An 18,881-nucleotide genomic window follows, 5' to 3' on the forward strand; every position below is an offset into this window, starting at 1 on the left:
TGGACTGTTTTAAGATTGTATGGACTTGATGGTAGGTTACTAAAAGGGCTGAAAAGTTTTTATGTAAATAGTAGAGCATGTGTAAGAGTGGGAAATACTGTGAGTTGAGTGGTTGGTTTCCTGTGAGAGTGGGGCTGCGTCAGGGATGTGTGATGTCGCCTTGGTTGTTTAATATTTATATGGATGGTGTTGTAGGGGAGGTGAATGCAAGAGTTTAGGTGGAGGTCTGAGTCTGGTGAATGTTGATGGTAGAGAGTGGAATCTGATGCGGCTGATGTTTGCAGGTGTTACTGTACTGGTGGCTGATTCAGAGAAGACACTGAGACGGTTGGTAGAGCAGTTTGGAAGGGTGTGTGAAAGGAGGAAATTGAAAATAATGAGAGTAAGAGTAAAGTGATGAAGTGTATGAGGTTGGTAGATGGCAGGAAGATGAATATAGTTTTGAATGATGAGTTGCTTGAGGAGGTAGAGTTTTTTAAGTTTTTAGGGTCACACGTTGCTGTGGATGGAAGAACAGATGCAGAAGTGATGTTTAGAATGTATGAAGTAGGAAACTTGCTGGGAGGAATGAAAACAGTGTTTAGAGGTTGTTCACTTAGAATGGATGTAATGAGAAAGCTGTATGAGGGTGTTGTGGTACCGACTGCGTTATATTTGGCTGAAACATGGAATATGGGTGTAGCAGTGAGGAAAAGTTTGAATGTAATGGAGATAAGTTGTCTGAGGAGTACGTGTGGAGTGACGCGTATGGATCGAGTGCGAAATGATGAAGTGCGAAGGAGAACTGGAGTTCTTTGGGAGATCATAGATGGCTGGTCAAGTTGAGCAGAGGGTTTTGTGATAGATTGGGCATATGGAGAGAATGGATAATGAGCGATTGGTGAAAAAAAAATAACTAGATTTGATGTGAGAGGTGTAAGACTGAGAGGGAGACCACGTGTGGCGTATATTACACCACAAATTATGGTACACTCGCTCCAGAAAGTATCAGTGCAGACTATGTGTTAAATATTATGACACACGGATCAAAGGAAACTGGAAATTGCGGTTCTGTCCTCCCACACGCAGGCATCTCTAACGATAAATGACTGCTATATCAGATACCTCTTGTGTCCTTCATAATGAGTAGGGAATGGCAGTAGATGTTATAATATATACAGGAATTAACGGGCTATCATTGCCACATGGTCGAATCATTCCGGATGACATTGGACCCACAGTGCACTGATACTTTCTGGAGCGAGTGTACCTCACATTTCATCTACACACGTAGTTTCCTTCCCTCGTGGGTTTTCCCTCAGTTCACCATACACACATGGTTTCCTTCCCTCATGGCTTTTTCCGCACCTCATTCTCGGAATCAGCATTGCTATTGGTGCCTCTACCAATAGAATTCAATTTCTCTTCCCTCCTCACCTGTAGTGGTGCCTAAACTAATCAAATTTGAATATTCAGGCAACCTAGGCTTACCGGTGCTCCACCCACCTCATTAGGGGCCATAAAACTGAGCTGGTGACCTAGCTCCGACCTTCTTTCTACTCTCAACTTCACCCCAGCTACTACCTCCTTGCTCTCCGTCTCTCCTGGTAAAATCTGGCCACGTAGTACAACTTTACATATACAATACATAAACACATCAGCATAGCACTACTACTTCTCACTAAATTTATTACTAATATTTGTAGTCTATAACTATTTTATCCATGTAATTGATCCACACATGCTGTAATGTAATGACCTTGTATTATTTTGAAATCATGCACTAACTCTGTATTGTTCCAAGTCAGTAATCACTCCCTTGTCTGTTTCTTCTCAGCACACTTGTGTTTATCTATCCTTACCATTTACCTTGGTGTAACCTCTAGTAAAATATTCTCATAACCAAAAACGCCACAGTGGTGACCCCAGCCTTAAAAACTCGACACAGTGGTTACCTCCCGGAGTGTATAAAGAACATGAAGACTTTACCACACATCCGTCTATCTCTTCCTACATTATGTATGATATTAACACGTGGTTTACACAAGTTGATGCTGCGTGGCCTGACGATACTAGTGATGATGACAAATTCAGAGCAGTTGTCCGCACTCTTCCAACTTAAGTAGCTGCCCTTGTACAGGACATACTCCTGAAACCACCTACAGGGCAAAAGTATAAAATCTTCAAGGAGAGTTTGCTGCAGGCGATGGGCAAATCAAAGCAGGCACTGCTAATGGAGCTGGATGCAGTTCACTCCCAACAGTGGTGCCCCTCGGCCCTCCTTGCTCACACTCAAGCCACTCTCACGGCAGCTGGAGCGACCCTATTAGATGTCCTCCTTCGGCACCGACTCCTCTAACTCATGCCACCAGACTTCCGACTCCATCAAGCATCCCTGGGTCCTGGCACGTCTCTTGCTGAATTCATTGAAAGGGCGGACACTCTATACGAAACTCAACAGCATTACGCCAACCGCCCAGTAAGTGCACACTCCTCTCTTTATCCTGACATAGCCCCCAGTTCTACCCCCAGTGACAGTGGTGTCAGTGAACAGCGTAGCTAACAAAATGGTTCCATGTCAGAGCTGTGTACCCTGTTAACAAATTTAATAAATAGAATAGACGAGTTGGAAAGTAAAATAAGCAGTTTCACCACTCAGACCACCAGTGTTGCAGTGCATCCCTCAGCCCCTCCGTGTTCCAACAGTGTTCTCCCAGTGAACTGTGCTCATAATGCTAATCCCCAAACAGCAAGGGACAACTTCGTGTTGTGTACATATCACAAGCGCTTTGGCATGGAAGCCAGACAATGTGCAGCACCCTGCATATTCACGGGAAATGCATATGGCGGGGAACAGTCCCCAGTAGTGTCTCCCGCAACACACACCAAACACCCCATCATTATCAGCATACTTAAAGTCATACCAGGTTCCACTGGCTCCAGGGAACTGCTATGGCTTAAGGACACAACCTCAGGCACAAAATACCTTATTGACACTGGAGCTGCATTCACTATAGTTATAGGACTACATAATAGATAGATAGATAAATAGATAGATAGAAGCAGGAAGCTGACGACAGCGGCCAGTAAGGAGACGATGCAGTGAGCTGTCAGCAGTCCTCTCGTGAACAAAGACCTAGTCCACCCACGAGGAACACACGTGACACACCCCTGCTACACCAGAATTTAGGAAAGAGAGCTCAGACGGAGATTAGCCACCGAACAGGCAAGAGAGCAGTAGACAGGCCTCAGAGGAGACAGGTGACGGGAGAAGGGCTTGGCAATTTGAGAGAGAGACAGATAACGAGACAGGGAGGTAGCTACCCGGGACTTATACTCGTCCGTGTGAGAGACTTGTTAATATTTCCAAGACAAATAAAAATAGTCCCATACTATTCTTTACCTCTCCTGTCACTACATGACATTTGGTGGGGAAGCTACTACAAGATATAAAAGCCGCTCGACCACAAGTCTAAAATATACTTCTCTACAAGTAACTACAAAGTCTTTATGACATAGTCCCTCCTACCTCTGACCACAAAACGGCTCAGCAACCCGCATTTGACTTGATAGCAGCAAACGGCACCCCCATAGCCACATACGGCATGGAACCCAATCACGTGGCATGTGCCCAATCAGTGTCATTTACCTGGCCATTCCTCATCGCTGATGTTAATCAACCCATTATTGGCGTCAGAGACACATGACTTGCTCGTGGATTCCAGGGGACGGAATCTATATCACAGACTCTCAAACTCGTCCATCAAAGTAACAGAATGTGCTAGTATTCCTCCACTCATTACACACCTTCACCAGAAATCCTCATACGATTCCATACTACGCCAGTTTCCCCTCTCGACCTCTCACTCGACCAACAATGGCCGTACAGACCATGGTGTAGAGCACTGCATGACTTCTGGACCACCCTGTTTCACCTGTTCCAGACGCCTTGCCCCAGAATGTCGTCAGGCAGTGGAAAAGGAGTTTCAGGCGATGCTCGACCAGGGCATCATTCAGCCATCATCAAGTTGCTGAGCATCCCCTCTACACATGGTACCAAAGGCACAGCAGGGTGAGTGGAGAGCATGTGGGGACTACAGGGCACTAAATGCGATGACAGTTCCCGATAGATACCTTATTCCCCACATCCATAACTTCCACCACCAACTACACGGCCGTTGGTATTTTCCAAGATTGATTTAATCAGGGCGTTCCACCAAATCCCTATGGCAGAGAAGGACATCCTCATGACAGCAGTAACCTCCCCCTTTGGCCTGTTTGAATACACAAAGATGGATTTCGGCCTCAGAAATGCCGCACAAACATTTCAGAGATTTATGGACCAGGTTGTCAGGGGGCTAGATTTCATCATGGCGTACATCGATGACATCCTCATCACTTATGATTCCCATGAGCAGCACAAAACACACCTCCAAATGCTGTTCCAATGCCTGCAGGACTATGGGCTGTGTCTGCACCCGGCAAAGTGTATCCTCGGTGCAGACGAAGTGGATTTCTTGGGCCGCAGGGTATCAGCCACAGGTATCACTCCCCTCCTGAAGAAGGTGGACGCCATTAAGGACTTTCCATGCCCGGCTACACCTCACAAGCTCGGGGAGTTCTTGGGGATGGTCAGTTATTATCACAGGTTCCTGAGAAACGCCGCAGCCACACTAGCCCTCCATAACGATCTCCTGAAGGGGACAAAAAAGATATCCTCCAAGCCTCTTCAATGGACCACACAGGCAGACCATGCCTTCACCACCCTCAAAAACCACATCGCCACCTCACCCTGCCTAGCATACCCATCACCAGATGCCCCCATCACACTCACCACAGACGCCTCTGCCGAAGCTGTGGGTGCAGTCCTACAACAACAAGTCAATGGTGCAAACATGCCTGTTGGATTCTTCAGCCAGTCCCTTAACACTGCCCAGCGCAAATACAGTGCCTTTGACAGGGAGAGGCAGTCAGACATTTCAGGCATCTTCTGGAAGGCAGAGAATTCACCATCTTCACTGACCATAAACCCCTTATTTATGCCATGGCTCAGAAAGGCGAGAATTGGTCTCCTCAAGTGGCAAGACAGCTAGCCTTCATTTCAGAGTTTTCCATCAACATCCAGCATACGGTATCAGTGGGGACCTGAACAAGGTCGCGGATGCCTTGTCCCGTGGAGTTTCGGCTGTTGGCCCTACACTATCCCTGCTTGGCCATGCAGCCTTGGCACGGGAGCAGGAGGACGATCAGGAACTCCAGGAATTGCTGCAAGCCACGACCTCACTTAAACTACAACAGATTGATGTCACCGGCACATCCCGGAAACTCTGGTGTAACATATCCTGCAGGACAGCACGACCCTATATTCCCCAACAATTCCGAAGGCAAGTCTTTAATTATTACCGCGAGATGGCGCACCCAGGCATTCGTGGCATGCACAGCTTACTTAGCCAGTGAGTGGTATGGCCAGGGATGACCCGTGGCACCACCAACTGGGTCCGAGCATGCGTGGCTTGTCAGTCAGCAAAAGTGCATTGCCACACCAAGACACCACTTCAACCGCTGCCCACACCAACTCAATGTTTCCACACGGTCCACATTGACATCCTCGGTCCCCTCCCCAAATCTAGGGGTAACCGCTATATCTCTAACATGGGTAGGTAGAGCAACAAAGTGGGTCAAGGCCACGCCCATGCTCGATGCTACAACTGACCGTGTGGCATATCACTTCCTGACATCCTGGGTCACTCGTTTTTGTGCCCCACAGGTCATCATCACAGACCAAGGCTCCCAGTTCGAATCTCGGGCCTGGCAGGACCTAATGGACTTCCTGGGTGCCAAACACCACAGAACCTCCACATATCACCCTCAGGCAAACGGGATGATTGAGCACTACAGTTGTCACCTGAAAGAAGCACTGAGGACACTACCCCACCCAGTGAATTGGGTGGCCACGCTGCCAATTGTCCTCCTAAACTTGAGGGTTACGGTGAAGGAAGACATCAGGAATTCCCTGGCGGAGCTAACATACGGGGAAGACTTGAGACTACCGGGGCAATTCGCCCCGCAACCAGGCACGCCGGCCCTGGTTTTCCTCCAAGAGCTCCAGCACGCAATGCAGGCACTATAATCATTCCTCCCTGTTCTCGCCAGCACCAGACGATATTCATCCTGCACTCCCTACCAGACGCCGAACAGGTCTTTGAGAGGAGGGGTCAACGCACATCACAACCCCAATCCCCATACGAAGGCCCATACCCTGTGATCACAAACTCACACAAGACAGTCACAATATACAAACACAGAAAACCATCCACAATCTCTGCAGACAAGAGTCAGACCAGCCACACCACAAACCCAGTCTTAGACAACACCCCACACGTCATTCCCCAATCTTGCCAGCCCACCAACAACGCTCCCACAACCAACACCTCATATCCCAGCACCAACACCTACATGCACCACCGACACACACGCACACACACCACCCTCTTTGTCAACTTGTACTCTCTGCTACCTGTCATCACCACACCGCTGTCATAAGCACACCTCTACCACTGATGCAAACACTCCCTACTCACCTCCCACACTACCGTTCACAAACCCGACTTCCAGCACTAACCCTACCACCCCTCAACCCGTCCTTACACCTCATCCACCCTCTCCATCAACCCCAGCTCCCACCCCTTACCCAATCCCTAACCCTAACCCACCCTCTCTGTCTGCCTCCGGCGATTCTACCCCACACTCTTTCCCATCAATCCCCATCCCTCCCCCAGTCAATACCCCTCATCCATCAACACCCGTCGTTCTCGTAATCCCTCCACCACTAACGACAGCCCTACAAACTACATCAATAACTACCACATTTACCTGCACTCAATCAGGCCGTCTCAGCAAACAACCACAATGTTACACTCCAGCATAATCTGATACCATAAACCGCAGACACTCCATGTAATCGCACCTACCGTATGTTGCATTCATATGGTACAGAATTGTTTTTTGTGTTGTGCTACCTTCTATAAGGGCTGAATTGTAAAGGCGGGCATATCTCTCTCATTCGTTCATTCATCATAACTAAGCTCTAGTCAAAGGTTCGTGCAGAAAGTTATGCCCGGCGACTATTGCTTAGTTTATAGTCATGCCCACCCCTGCATTTAATAAGTAACTCCATCACATATAGCCATGGAATGGACTTGTCATTTGAAGCTCGCCTGTCTATCACAACTACTATTTGTAATTACCATATCCAAATCACTTTCAAATGTTCGCTCACTTTGAAAGCGGTACATATATCTATATCTATCTATCTATCTATCTATATCTACATGTATATATATCTATATCTATATCTATCTATCTATCTATCTATATATATATATATATATATATATATATATATATATATATATATATATATATATATATATATTTATATATATATATCTATATATCTATCTATCTATCTATATATATATATATATATATATATATATATATATATATATATATATATATTTGTACCATGTACCCTAATCATATTTTTTTTTTGTTTCTCTCTCTCTTTTCTTCCTGTTGTATTGCCATAAAACGGAGGGGGGGAGAGGGAGAGTGCTTTGGCGTATATTACACCACAAAGTATTGTACCTCGCATTTCACCGACACACGTGGTTTCCTTCCCTCGTGGTTTTTCCCTCATTTCACCATACACACATTGTTTCCTTCCCTCATGGCTCCACACTTCGTTCTTGGAATCAGCATCACTATTGGTGCTTCTACCAATAGAATTCAATTTTGCTTCCCTTTTAACTTGTAGTGGTGCCTAAACCAATCAAATTTGAATATTCAGGCAACCTAGGCTTACCGGTGCTCCACCCACCACATCAGGGGGCATAAAACTGAGTTGGCGACCTACCTCAGGCCTTCTTTCTATTCTCAACTTCACCCCGGCTACTACCTCCTTGCTCTCCGTTTCTCCTGGTAAAATCTGGCAACGTGGTACAACTTTACATATATAATACACATAAACACATCAGCCCAGCACTCCCACTTCTCACTAAATTTATTACTCATATTTGTAGTCTGTAATTCTTTATCCATGTAACTGATCCACACATGCTGTTCTGTAATGGCCTTGTACTATTTGAAATCATGCAGTAACCCTGTATTGTTCCAAGTCAATAATCACTCCCCTGTCTGTTTCTTCCCAGCACACTTGTGTTTATCTATCCTTACTATGTGCCTTGGTGTAGCCCCTAGTAAAATATCCTCAAACCAAAAACGCCACAGTGGTGACCCCAACCTTAAAAACTCCCCACACACGAATAGGATGGATGGACGGATGGACAGTGTGAACAGAGCGTTAGATGCGAGAGGGATGTCTGTTGAGCAAGGAAGAGTGACTGTGCGTGACAGAAATAAATGGAGAGAAATTGTGAATGAATAAATGATCACGCAGCCCTGAGGGGAAACTCTCTCGCATTTGGTCTTATCAGCTAATCAGGTAAGGTGCGGGTAAGGGGATGGGTCCATTATGATGTGGCAGGAGTAAACCAGCTTTGCTGTCGGGCCCTGCTGCGGATGTCACTGATTGCACTGTGCAATTGACCCTCGTGCGGTGTGGTGCGGTGAGGATCTGTCCCTTCTCCCATTTGAGGCTGAGATGCTAATAAATGTGTTTGAGTGGATGAGTAACTTGGGAGTGTGTCATCCTGTATCGGCTACCTCCCTTTCCTTGGGGATAGATAGATAGATAGATATACTGTATATATATATATATATATATATATATATATATATATATATATATATATATATATATATATATACACACACATTTATATACATACATACATGCATATTTACATACACACATACATGCATATATATATATATATATATATATATATATATATATATATATATATATATATATATATATATATATATATATATATATACTGTACATACACACACATACATGCACAAATATAGTACATACACACAAGTACACAAATGGATAACTGGGCATTGGCAGATCCAGCAAATATGTAGACAGACTTACAGATCGCTAGACTGACACATAAGGATATACAAGTAGATAGATATTCAACTAGTTATATTTGTTGATCGATAAGGCGTATGACACGATGGATAGATGGATCAATAGACAGATACACAGCTTGATTTACGGAGTTTGAAGACATAAAAAGACAAGAAGGCCAATGAAAAGACGGTAGACTTAGGGATAAGTAGAATAAAATATAAGGATAAACACAGTATTATGGACACACAGAAAGAAAGACTTACTGTTAGACAGACAGAATGATATAAATAGATAGACCTGCAAATTGCTAGACAAAAAAAGAACAACAAACAGAGACAGTTGTACAGACAGATAGATGTATAGGCTGACAGATAGACAGAAATACAACGATAGACGGATGACGAGAGAATGAACCATAGAGGAAGTGGGGGAGGTGAGGCAGGCCAGTGCAAGAATGAGGCAGTTAGGTGAGTGAAGGATATACGGTAATGAGTGAAGGAGTGAAGAAGATGAAAAACGAATGTGGGTGAAGGAGAGTGAATGAAGGAAGAGGAGGTGAATGAAGTGACTCAGGTAGTAACGTTAATCGGTGAGGTGAACGAGGCGTGTCAACTGAGTAAGAGAAGCAAACGAGTCAAATGAGAAAGTAATTAACTGAGGTGAAAAAGAGGACGTGAGAGAGTAAGGTGAGTGAGTATGGGAAGTGAGTATGTGTGGCAGGCAACAGAGGTGTGTGTGTGTGTGTGTGTGTGTGTGTGTGTGTGTGTGTGTGTGTGTGTGTGTGTGTGTGTGTTCCTTATCTCTCTCTCTCTCTCTCTCTCTCTCTCTCTCTCTCTCTCTCTCTCTCTCTCTCTCTCTCTCTGTTCTTACTTAATTGTTCTTTCCTAATTGTACCTTCACAAGAATGAGTCAAGCTCGTACTGCCCCGTGACTTAAACCATATTTATCGTACATATCCTTAAACTTATGAATTGTTTTCGCGCACACAATTTCATTCGGTAGTGCATTCCAGTGATCAATTTCTCTATTTGGGAAACTAAATTTCCTTACGCCTTTATCGCCTCTCTTATTATGCAGTTTTTTTGCAGTGTCCTCTTGCTGATGCATCCCCATAGGTTATGTAATCATTTATGTCTATTTTCTCCTTCCCTGATATGCATTTATATAGCATAATCATGTCTCCCCTTTTCCTTCTCGCCTATAGTGTTGGCAGATTCAGTTTTTCTCGTCTTTCTTCGTAGCTTAGATCCCTTGAGATTGGTACCCATCTTGTAGCGGCCTTTGAACTTTTTCAATCTTATCTGTTTGTTTGTTTGTTTGTTTTTGAGATAAGGACCTCAGACTACTGATGCGTACTCCAGAGTTGGTTTGATGAATGATATTATTATCTCTCTTAGCATGTCTTCATTTATGTATGTGAATGCTATTCTCATATTTGCAGGCAGTGTATACATGTTCCGTACGTTTTTACTGATGTGGTCAGCCGGAGATAGTCTGATATTAATAATCACACTTAGATCCTTCTCTCTTTCTGATGTGTGTAGGGTTTTATTTCTTAACTTATAATCCCAGTCAGGTCTGTTTCCACTTTTACCAAACTTTATTACATGACATTTGTCCACACTGAATTCCATTTGCCATGTATTGCTCCATTCATGAAGTTTATTTAATTCTTCTTGTAGCTCTTGACAAGAGTCTGCATTAGTAACTGTCCTTTGTATTTTTGCATCATCAGCAAACATATTAGATAGCTTTCATTTCCAATGTTGCTATCTATATCATGATTGGTGCCAGCACTGAGCCCTGTGGAACTCTGCTAGTCACTTCCCTCCATGATGAGTAATTTCCCCTTAATACTGTTCACATTTCTCTTTTTTTGAGAAAATCTTGCATCCAACACTACAGTTTGCCTCGGATTCCTCCTTGATTGTATATTTACCATAAAAGTCTTTGGTGCGGTACTCTGTCAAATGACTTCTTGAAATCTAAATAGATACTGTCCACCATCCTCCTCTTTTCTGTAATGTTTCTGTTACATTATCATAGTAGCTAAACAGGTTAGTAACACAGGGTTTTCCTTTTCTGAAACTAAACTGACTTTCTATTATCATATTGTGTTCTTCTAGATGATATATCCAAACTTTTCTTATCAGCTTTTCTAATACCTTTCTTACAACACTTCTTAGTGATACTGGTCGGTAGTTGAGTGGATTTTCTCTGTTCTCTTTCTTGAATAAGGGAATAATGTTTGCTTTGTTACAAATATCAGGTAGTTTCCCTTGTCTCAAGGATTTCTTGAAAATTAAAGATAATGGTTTACTTAACTCCTTTGCACATTCATGTAGCACCCAACATGAAATTTCATCAGGACCATTTGCTTTTCCTTTTTCTAATTTACTTAATTCCTCCTGTATTTCTTTTTCTGATATTTGTATATCTGGTAATATGTGTGGGCATGGATGTTCCAAATCATCTCTCTCAAAATTATTTTCTTCTGTGTGTGTGTGTGTGTGTGTGTGTGTGTGTGTGTGTGTGTGTGTGTGTGTGTAATTCACCGGGTCGGTCAGGATCACTTGATGGTCGTGATAGTCAGCTTTTACCCTCCCGGAAGGGAGCTGAGAGCTCATATAGTCCGATCTAAGGGCAAGGCTGTGACCTTCACACACGGACACACCCGTCCCCTTGCTCTAGGGGAACAGTAAACACCCACTTCGTCAGTGAAACTTTTCGCAACCTCAGCGAGGCGCGAACTCCCGTCCACCAGTTGGCAAGCGGGAACGTTACCACTGCACCAGCGTGTGTGTGTGTGTGTGTGTGTGTGTGTGTGTGTGTGTGTGTTTAAAGAAAGGAAATAAAAGAGAAATCAAGCGGGAAATTATTAGGCACAGCTGGACAGAGTAGAAGAGGATATGAGGAGGGAACAAAAGAGGAGGGGAAAAGGGTGGAGCTTGAGAGAGAACAGTGAGCTGAGGAAAGAAAAAGTGAAATTAGGAAAGAGGAAAGGGAAGAATGCTAGGTGGCGTTGTACAGGTCAGCTATGGAACTCCCTTTCCCTGTATTTCCTATTGCTTAAGATCTCCAGTCTTTCAAACGCAATGTGTCCAGGCATCACAATATGAAAAGATCTTGAATTTGGCTCTCTGTTATCTTGTTTTTGTTTCTTCTTGGAGAGAGCAGTCTTGCAAACTCCTGGTCTTTGGTTCCTTCTTTCTTGCATTAAAAAAATTATATATATATATATATATATATATATATATATATATATATATATATATATATATATATATATATATATATATATATATATATATATATATATATATATTGGAAAAATGTGACTCCTTCAGGGTGTCAGTAATGTGGCAGCACCATCAGAAACTATGTGTTAGTGCCATACAAGACCCCAGCATAGAAGTGGCGTAGGGATTGGCTGAGTTACCATCAACTTTTTGTGTTAACAGTGGCACCGCACAATATTTTTATGGGAACAATATCTGGGAAAGCCCCAGGAATTGATGGAGTGTGTGGGGAAATGCTGAAGCATGGGGGAGAGATAGTAGTAGAATGGATATGGAAGATGTGCAGATTAGCCTGGGAGGAAGGTAGAGTCTCGGAGGATTGGAAGTCAGGTATAATTATTCCCTTGTACAAAGGAAAAGGGGAAAAAGAAGTGTGTGGTAATCATAGGGGCATTTGTCTTCTTAGTATAATAGGAAAAGTGTATGATAGGATACTTATTGACAGAGTTAGAGAAAGAACAGAGAAATTAGTCGGAGAAGAACAGGGAGCTTTAGGAAGGGAAGAGGTTGTGTAGATCAGATATTCATTCTTAGATCTTTAGTGGAAAAGTTGCTAGAGAAGGGAAAGAAGTTGTATGCGGCTTTCAAGGATTTGGAGAAAGCATATGACAGGGTGGATAGACAAGGATTGTGGAAAGTGTTAAGAATATATGGAGTAGATGGGAAGTTGTTGAATGCTGTGAAGAGTATGTACGATAGTGCGAAGGCTTCAGTGCGTGTGGATGGCGAACTAAGTGAATTTTTCTCTTTGAAAGTTGGGTTGAAACAGGGATGTGTCATGTCTCCGTGGTTATTCAATCTGTATATGGATGGAGTAATAAAAGAGGTACAAGGTAGGGTAGTGGATGTTGGAGTGGCCCTGGTGACAGAGGATAGTGCTTGGAAACTCCCTGTACTGTTGTTTGCAGATGATACTGTGTTGTTGAGTGAAGACGAAGGGGAGCTGCAAGGCTTGGTGGATGAGTTTGGGATAGTGTGTAAGAAACGGAATCTGAAGGTGAATGTAGGGAAGAGTAAAGTGATGGTCTTTGAGAGAGGTGAAGTCAGTGAATGTACAGCGAGGCTGGATGGTGAGGAATTGGAAAATGTGAGTACATTTAAGTACTTGGGTAGTGTGATGAGTAAGGATGGAGGTTTGGAGGGTTAAGTGCTTGAAAGGGTACAGCAGGGAAGAAAGGTTGCTGGTTCCTTGAAAGCAGTGATAAGAAACAGGGAAGTGAGCATGGAAGTGAAAAAGTTACTACATGACAGTATTGTGATACGAACTCTAACGTACGGAAGTGAAGCTTGGACGTTGTTGGAAGCACACAAGTCAAGAGTGAGAGCAGTGGAAATGAGTTATTTAAGAGGAGCCTGTGGAGTCACATGGAGAGATAGGCTGACGAATGAGGATATAAAGGAACGTTGTGGTGTTGATGTGGATGTGATAGGGAGCGTTATGAGGAACACAGTGAGGTGGTTTGGCCATGTGGAGAGGATGGAGGGTGAAAGACTGACGAAGAGAGTGTATGTGAGTGAGGTGGAGGGGGGAAGAGGGAGGGGGAGGCCGAGGATGAGATGGAGGGATGGGGTGGAGAGGTATATGAGAGAGGGGGGTGTGAGTTGGGAGCAGGGCAGTGAAATGGCGGGGGACAGGGCGACTTGGAGGCGATTTGTTTGTGGCCACCCCAAACGGGATTGAGGCGTCTGGCAATAGATAGATAGATAGCTTCCTATCGCCATTCAACCACCGTCTGCCGGTAAGTGTTTGAGTGTGCCGTTTACTGGTTGACTGTGTGCCGGTAACTGGTTGACTGTGTGCCAGTAACTGGCTGACTGTGTGCTGGTAACTAGCTGACTGTGTGCTGGTAACTGGTTAACTGTGTGATGGTAACTGGTTGACTGTGTGCCAGTAACTGGTTGACTGTGTGCAGGTAACTGGCTGACTGTGTACCAGTAACTGGTTGACTGTGTGCCATAACTGGTTGACAGTGTACCAGTAACTGGTTGACTGTGTGCCAGTAACTGGTTGACTGCTGGTAACTGGTTGACTGTGTGCTGGTAACTGGTTGCCTGTGTGCAGGTAACTGGTTGACTGTGTGCAGGTAACTGGTTCACTTTACACATACACACAATACTGTACGTCTGTGGTAATGGGTCAGCTTATCAATTTTCAAGTGTTATTGTGGTACAGGAAGAGGTGAATCTGCCACCTGATAATATATTGGAATTTAACAGTGGCTGGAGAGATGCAGCAGAGGATAAGAGAAAAATAACACAGGAAGCACATTAAATATTGCAAATGCCAGAGATGTTTGGGCAATGTTTAACGAAGAAAGAAGGTGACTCAGTCAGTCTCTGTCTGTCTGTCTGTCTGTCTGTGTCTGTCTGTCTGTCTGTCTGTCTCTCTCTCTCTCTCTCTCTCTCTCTCTCTCTCTCTCTCTCTCTCTCTCTCTCTCTCTAACTCTCTCTCTCTATCTCTACATCTCTCTCTCTCTCCCTTTCATATTCTTCTTCATATTCGCTGGTCCAACTTTCACCGTCTCTTTGTTTGCTCCTTCTCTTGACATTCTCTACTCCTTCATGTTACTTTAAACCTTCTTTCCTGCCACGTTGATACCCTCCTTCTCTCCTACTTTGTCATGATTTAATTCGCGACTTTGTATTAGTATCATATAAGGGAACATCTGAATTTAATTGAAATGCATACACTTTCGCTCAGACCGTTAACTGCCTCGCTTTTGTACTCATATCGAATGAGTTTCATAACCCTTGTCATTGTTTCATAAGTGACTGTCTTTCTGTATAGACAGTGCTTTTCATTGAGAGAAAATTTTTTATGTAGTTGTCGTTATCACATTGCTCTTTGTCCGTCGAGCTCCCCGTTGTTTAGATGAGTCAGGCGGTGTTTAGCAGCTACGGGAGTAGGGTTGCTGTGCCAGAGCTTAGAGAGGAGGTCTCCTAGCACCTACAGTCTCTACCAATTCAACGATTTCCCGTATCTCCCTGCCAATGGTGATCAGTTGCAATGAGCTGAGCAACAAGTAGTGCCTGCCCTTAGCAGAGACGCCCAGTCTTTTGTAGCTTCAGCTCTGTTCCCTCCACTGACCAATATTTCCGTTCGTTCTCCTAGACTTAAATCAAACTAGCTTTTGAATGAGTGAGTGTATTTCCTTTGTTATTTGAATTCACTAGTCCCCCTGTGACAGTGAATTCCCCTCTTGAATTGATTTTTGAGATTCATGTAATGTAAATTTATTTTATTGTAATTAATAAATTTACAGTTTTTTTTTTCTTTGAGCTCATTTAACCCGTCACGTCCCGAGGTTTTCCACACCTCCGACATCCCCCAGTCCCGAGGTATTTTTGAATTTTTTTTTTTTTGGCTAAAACCTCTGCTTTTGGTGAGAAACATCGAAAATTCATAGAGAAATCGCTCACCTGAGGTTTAAAATACTCAGTCCAGGTAGGAGTTCCTCCTTACCTGACTAGGTTTTCTAACATGCTGGCACCAAAGAAAACGAGTTCTATGGGAGGGTAACTATTTTATCCACTCATAAATGGTATTTATTTATTTACTTGGTACGAATTTATATGCAATATGAGAGTATATTGGTTTTCAAGCAGTAATATAGGCATTATAAGCATTGTTTCACTCACTAACTAATCACCATTCATGACCTTTTTTTCCCACATTACCTGATCATCATTTCTGACTGTTTCTTCCTCTAATGCTATGTAAACCTTGTCCTCCACATTGTCATCGATTGGGGAATCACTCTGGCCCTGAATGTCTTTATTGGCCAGGTCACTGGTAACAGGTGAATTGCCGAGACAATGGCATGAGGGGGGGAGGGGGGAGGTTATGCAGTGTAAGGCATTGTTCCTGCTTGGCATCTTGTAGAGGAATAGAGGAAGGTGTCCCGTGTATACATATGAAAAATCACATGGGAAAATTGAAAATTGTGCAAATTAGGGACCTTGCAATTGTATGACGTACCGGTACGTCGCCGGGACTGGCAAATGCAAAGCATTACGACGTACCTATACGTCGACGGGACGGGGCGGGTTAAGTGTATTAATGGTGTTTCATTTCTTCATATTGAGCTTACTTTAGTCTGCTACTCCCAGTTAGCACAAACTTCTTATATTAACACAACTGATATTTAGGCCAGTTCTTTTGTATTAAAACTTAAATCTGTTGTGCCAGCCGGGAGTTAGGCACCAGGAAGGATCTGTCCATTATTATATTAGTTACTGATTGTCAGACGGTAAGAATACTTTCTCAGAGGCTAACAATACTAACAGACAGCAGTCGTGAGCGATTAGTCTCAGCTGTGTACTGTTGAGAAAGTTTATAAAATTCTTGTCTTTAGAGATTTGGCAAAGCAAGCCACATAAAGTAAAACTCACTACTTGATTTTCCTAAGTCAATTCCTTGTCTTTACTTTCAAGTAATATTTGCATTTATTCCTAAATTTACATCCCCCCGTGACATCTGGCGATCTCGCCAGGATATTAACTCCTAGCTCTAAAGTTATTAAAGAAATAATACTCACTCACACCTAGGTATTTGTTATCATTAAAGGCTATAGGCACTAATCACGATTCACTAGTTCCCCTGCAACAGTGAATCCTACCAGTTTAACGAGACAGAATTAGTCACGATTCACTAGTCCCCCTGCAACAGTGAATCATACCAGTTTAATTAGATAAGACTGGTCACGATTCACTAGTCCCCCTGCGACAGTGAATCCCATCAGTTTAACCAGATAAGACTAGTCACGATTCACTAGTCCCCCTGCGACAGTGAATCTTATCAGTTTAACTAGATAAGAGTAGTCATGATTCACTATTCCCCCTGCAACAGTGACTCTTACCAGTTTAACTAGATAAGACTAGTCACGATTCACTAGTCCCCCTGCGACAGTGAATTCCACCATTTTAACTAAATAAAATGAGCCATGATTCACTAGTCCCCCTGCGACAGAGAATCCTATCAGTTTAATGAGATAAAACGAGTCACAACTCACTAGTCCCCCTGTGACAGTGAATCCTCCTCCACAGGAGATAAAATGAGTAACAATTCGCTAGTCCCCCTGTGACAGTGAATCCTCCTACACACGAGATAAAACGAGTAACAATTCACTAGTCCCCCTGTGACATGAATCCTCCTATGCAGGAGATAAGACTGGTCACCACCAGCCTGTGCCTATATTCTTTACTTTCAATTATTGGCATTTCTCTGTGAAACATAAGTCAGTACCCAGTCTTTAGTCCACTCAGACTTAGTGGAGATAGCATCATGGCTACTAATATATATGTACAGGAAGCCAAGGATATGGAGCTTACCAATCCCCAGGAAATCAAAGGCTAAGTGCTCTCATAGTACACTTTTGAACAGTAGCGTGAGAGTGATGCCTGAGAAGAGAGTAAAATTCAATGTGAACATAAGCGAGAACAGCCCAAATACGAGCGAGAGCAGTGCGAGGAAGTGAGAGAGAGCACGAATACGAGTGAGAACTACGTGAGAGAGAACGTGAACACAAGCATGCCAAGCACAAGGCACATGAGAAACATGAACTTGAGATGCTGAAGCTCAAGCAAGACTTTTTGGCTTCAGGCATATGTGGTGCATCCGACCTGAGCTCCACGGGTGCTCTCCCAGCACATGTTCTGGCAACCCCGCGCCTCAGGCTTCCTTCATATAAGGAAGGTGAGCAAATCGAACCATTCATAGCTCGTTTCGAAGACATGGTGCAGCTGTACCAGCTGGATGAGGCAGCTAAGCAGCTTCAGTTTCTTAGCTTGTTTGAGGGCCCTGCCCTCGATATTCTCCACAGAATTCGTGGAGACAATCTCACGTATGAGATGAAGGCTGCACTCATCAAAGTGTACGGTCTCACAGTTGATGGTGCCAGGAGTCAGTTCATGAGGGCGCACCTCCAAGAAAAGGAGACTGCTGTTCAGTTCCTCGACCATCACACTGCTTACTTAGATGAGTGGATGGAGAAAGATGGGACCCCTCTCACGCGAGAGGGGATAATTGACCTCATGCTGTGCACACAGCTAGAGAAGTCGTGGCCTGCTGAGCTTATGGGTCAGCTTAAGATCTGCCAGGTAAGGGTTGCCAGCCAAATGGTGGAAAAGGCTGATACATTCTTCACTGTGTACGGGTACCAAACTTTTAAGCAACAGACCTGGAACAGGAAAGCTGGCATGTCTGGGAAGCCATCTCAGACTGAACCCCAGTATCAGGTCCATTCTCAGAATAATGGTCACGGTCCAAACAAATCGCAGAAGGACCAGGGGCAAAATACGCAGAAACCCGATTGGAAGAAGTACAAGCAGTACCACAACCAGCAGCAGTATCCCAAGCAGCAGCAGAACAAGAACAAACCCAGTACCCCTCAGTCAGGACAAACAACTTTAGTGTATCAGAGGCAGGATGCAAATGCAGCCTTCATTCCATAACAAGCGCACAGTGGTGCCGTCCCCACCAGTACAGGTACTTCTCCACAGTTCACTAGTCCCCCTGCAACAGTGAACCTCCACCATAGGTGGTCAACGCTCCA

At 43.9% G+C, this 18,881-nt stretch overlaps 1 protein-coding gene across 1 annotated transcript; it reads left to right on the forward strand.

The window, feature by feature from the left end:
• Positions 1 to 3,938: 3,938 nt before the first annotated feature.
• On the forward strand, positions 3,939 to 6,109 carry LOC145394039 (uncharacterized). Its single transcript, XM_080268011.1, has 5 exons — positions 3,939 to 4,051; positions 4,187 to 4,521; positions 4,819 to 4,948; positions 5,118 to 5,363; positions 5,500 to 6,109. The coding sequence occupies exons 1-5, from the start codon at positions 3,939 to 3,941 to the stop codon at positions 6,107 to 6,109; spliced, it is 1,434 nt and encodes a 477-aa protein (XP_080124137.1).
• Positions 6,110 to 18,881: the final 12,772 nt, after the last annotated feature.

This window comes from Coenobita brevimanus, chromosome 3 (assembly GCF_032717465.1).
Source record: "Coenobita brevimanus isolate Jiangsu-jjx chromosome 3, ASM3271746v2, whole genome shotgun sequence".
Taxonomy (NCBI): domain Eukaryota; kingdom Metazoa; phylum Arthropoda; class Malacostraca; order Decapoda; family Coenobitidae; genus Coenobita; species Coenobita brevimanus.

Excerpts from the sequence above, each read along its gene's own strand:
- LOC145394039 (XM_080268011.1), top strand. The coding sequence starts at position 3,939 with ATGTCGTCAGGCAGTGGAAAAGGAGTTTCAGGCGATGCTCGACCAGGG. Across the intron at positions 4,052-4,186 it reads GGTACCAAAGGCACAGCAGG|GGCGTTCCACCAAATCCCTA; the intron begins GTGAGTGGAGAG and ends TGATTTAATCAG. Across the intron at positions 4,949-5,117 it reads GCCTTTGACAGGGAGAGGCA|TGGGGACCTGAACAAGGTCG; the intron begins GTCAGACATTTC and ends ATACGGTATCAG.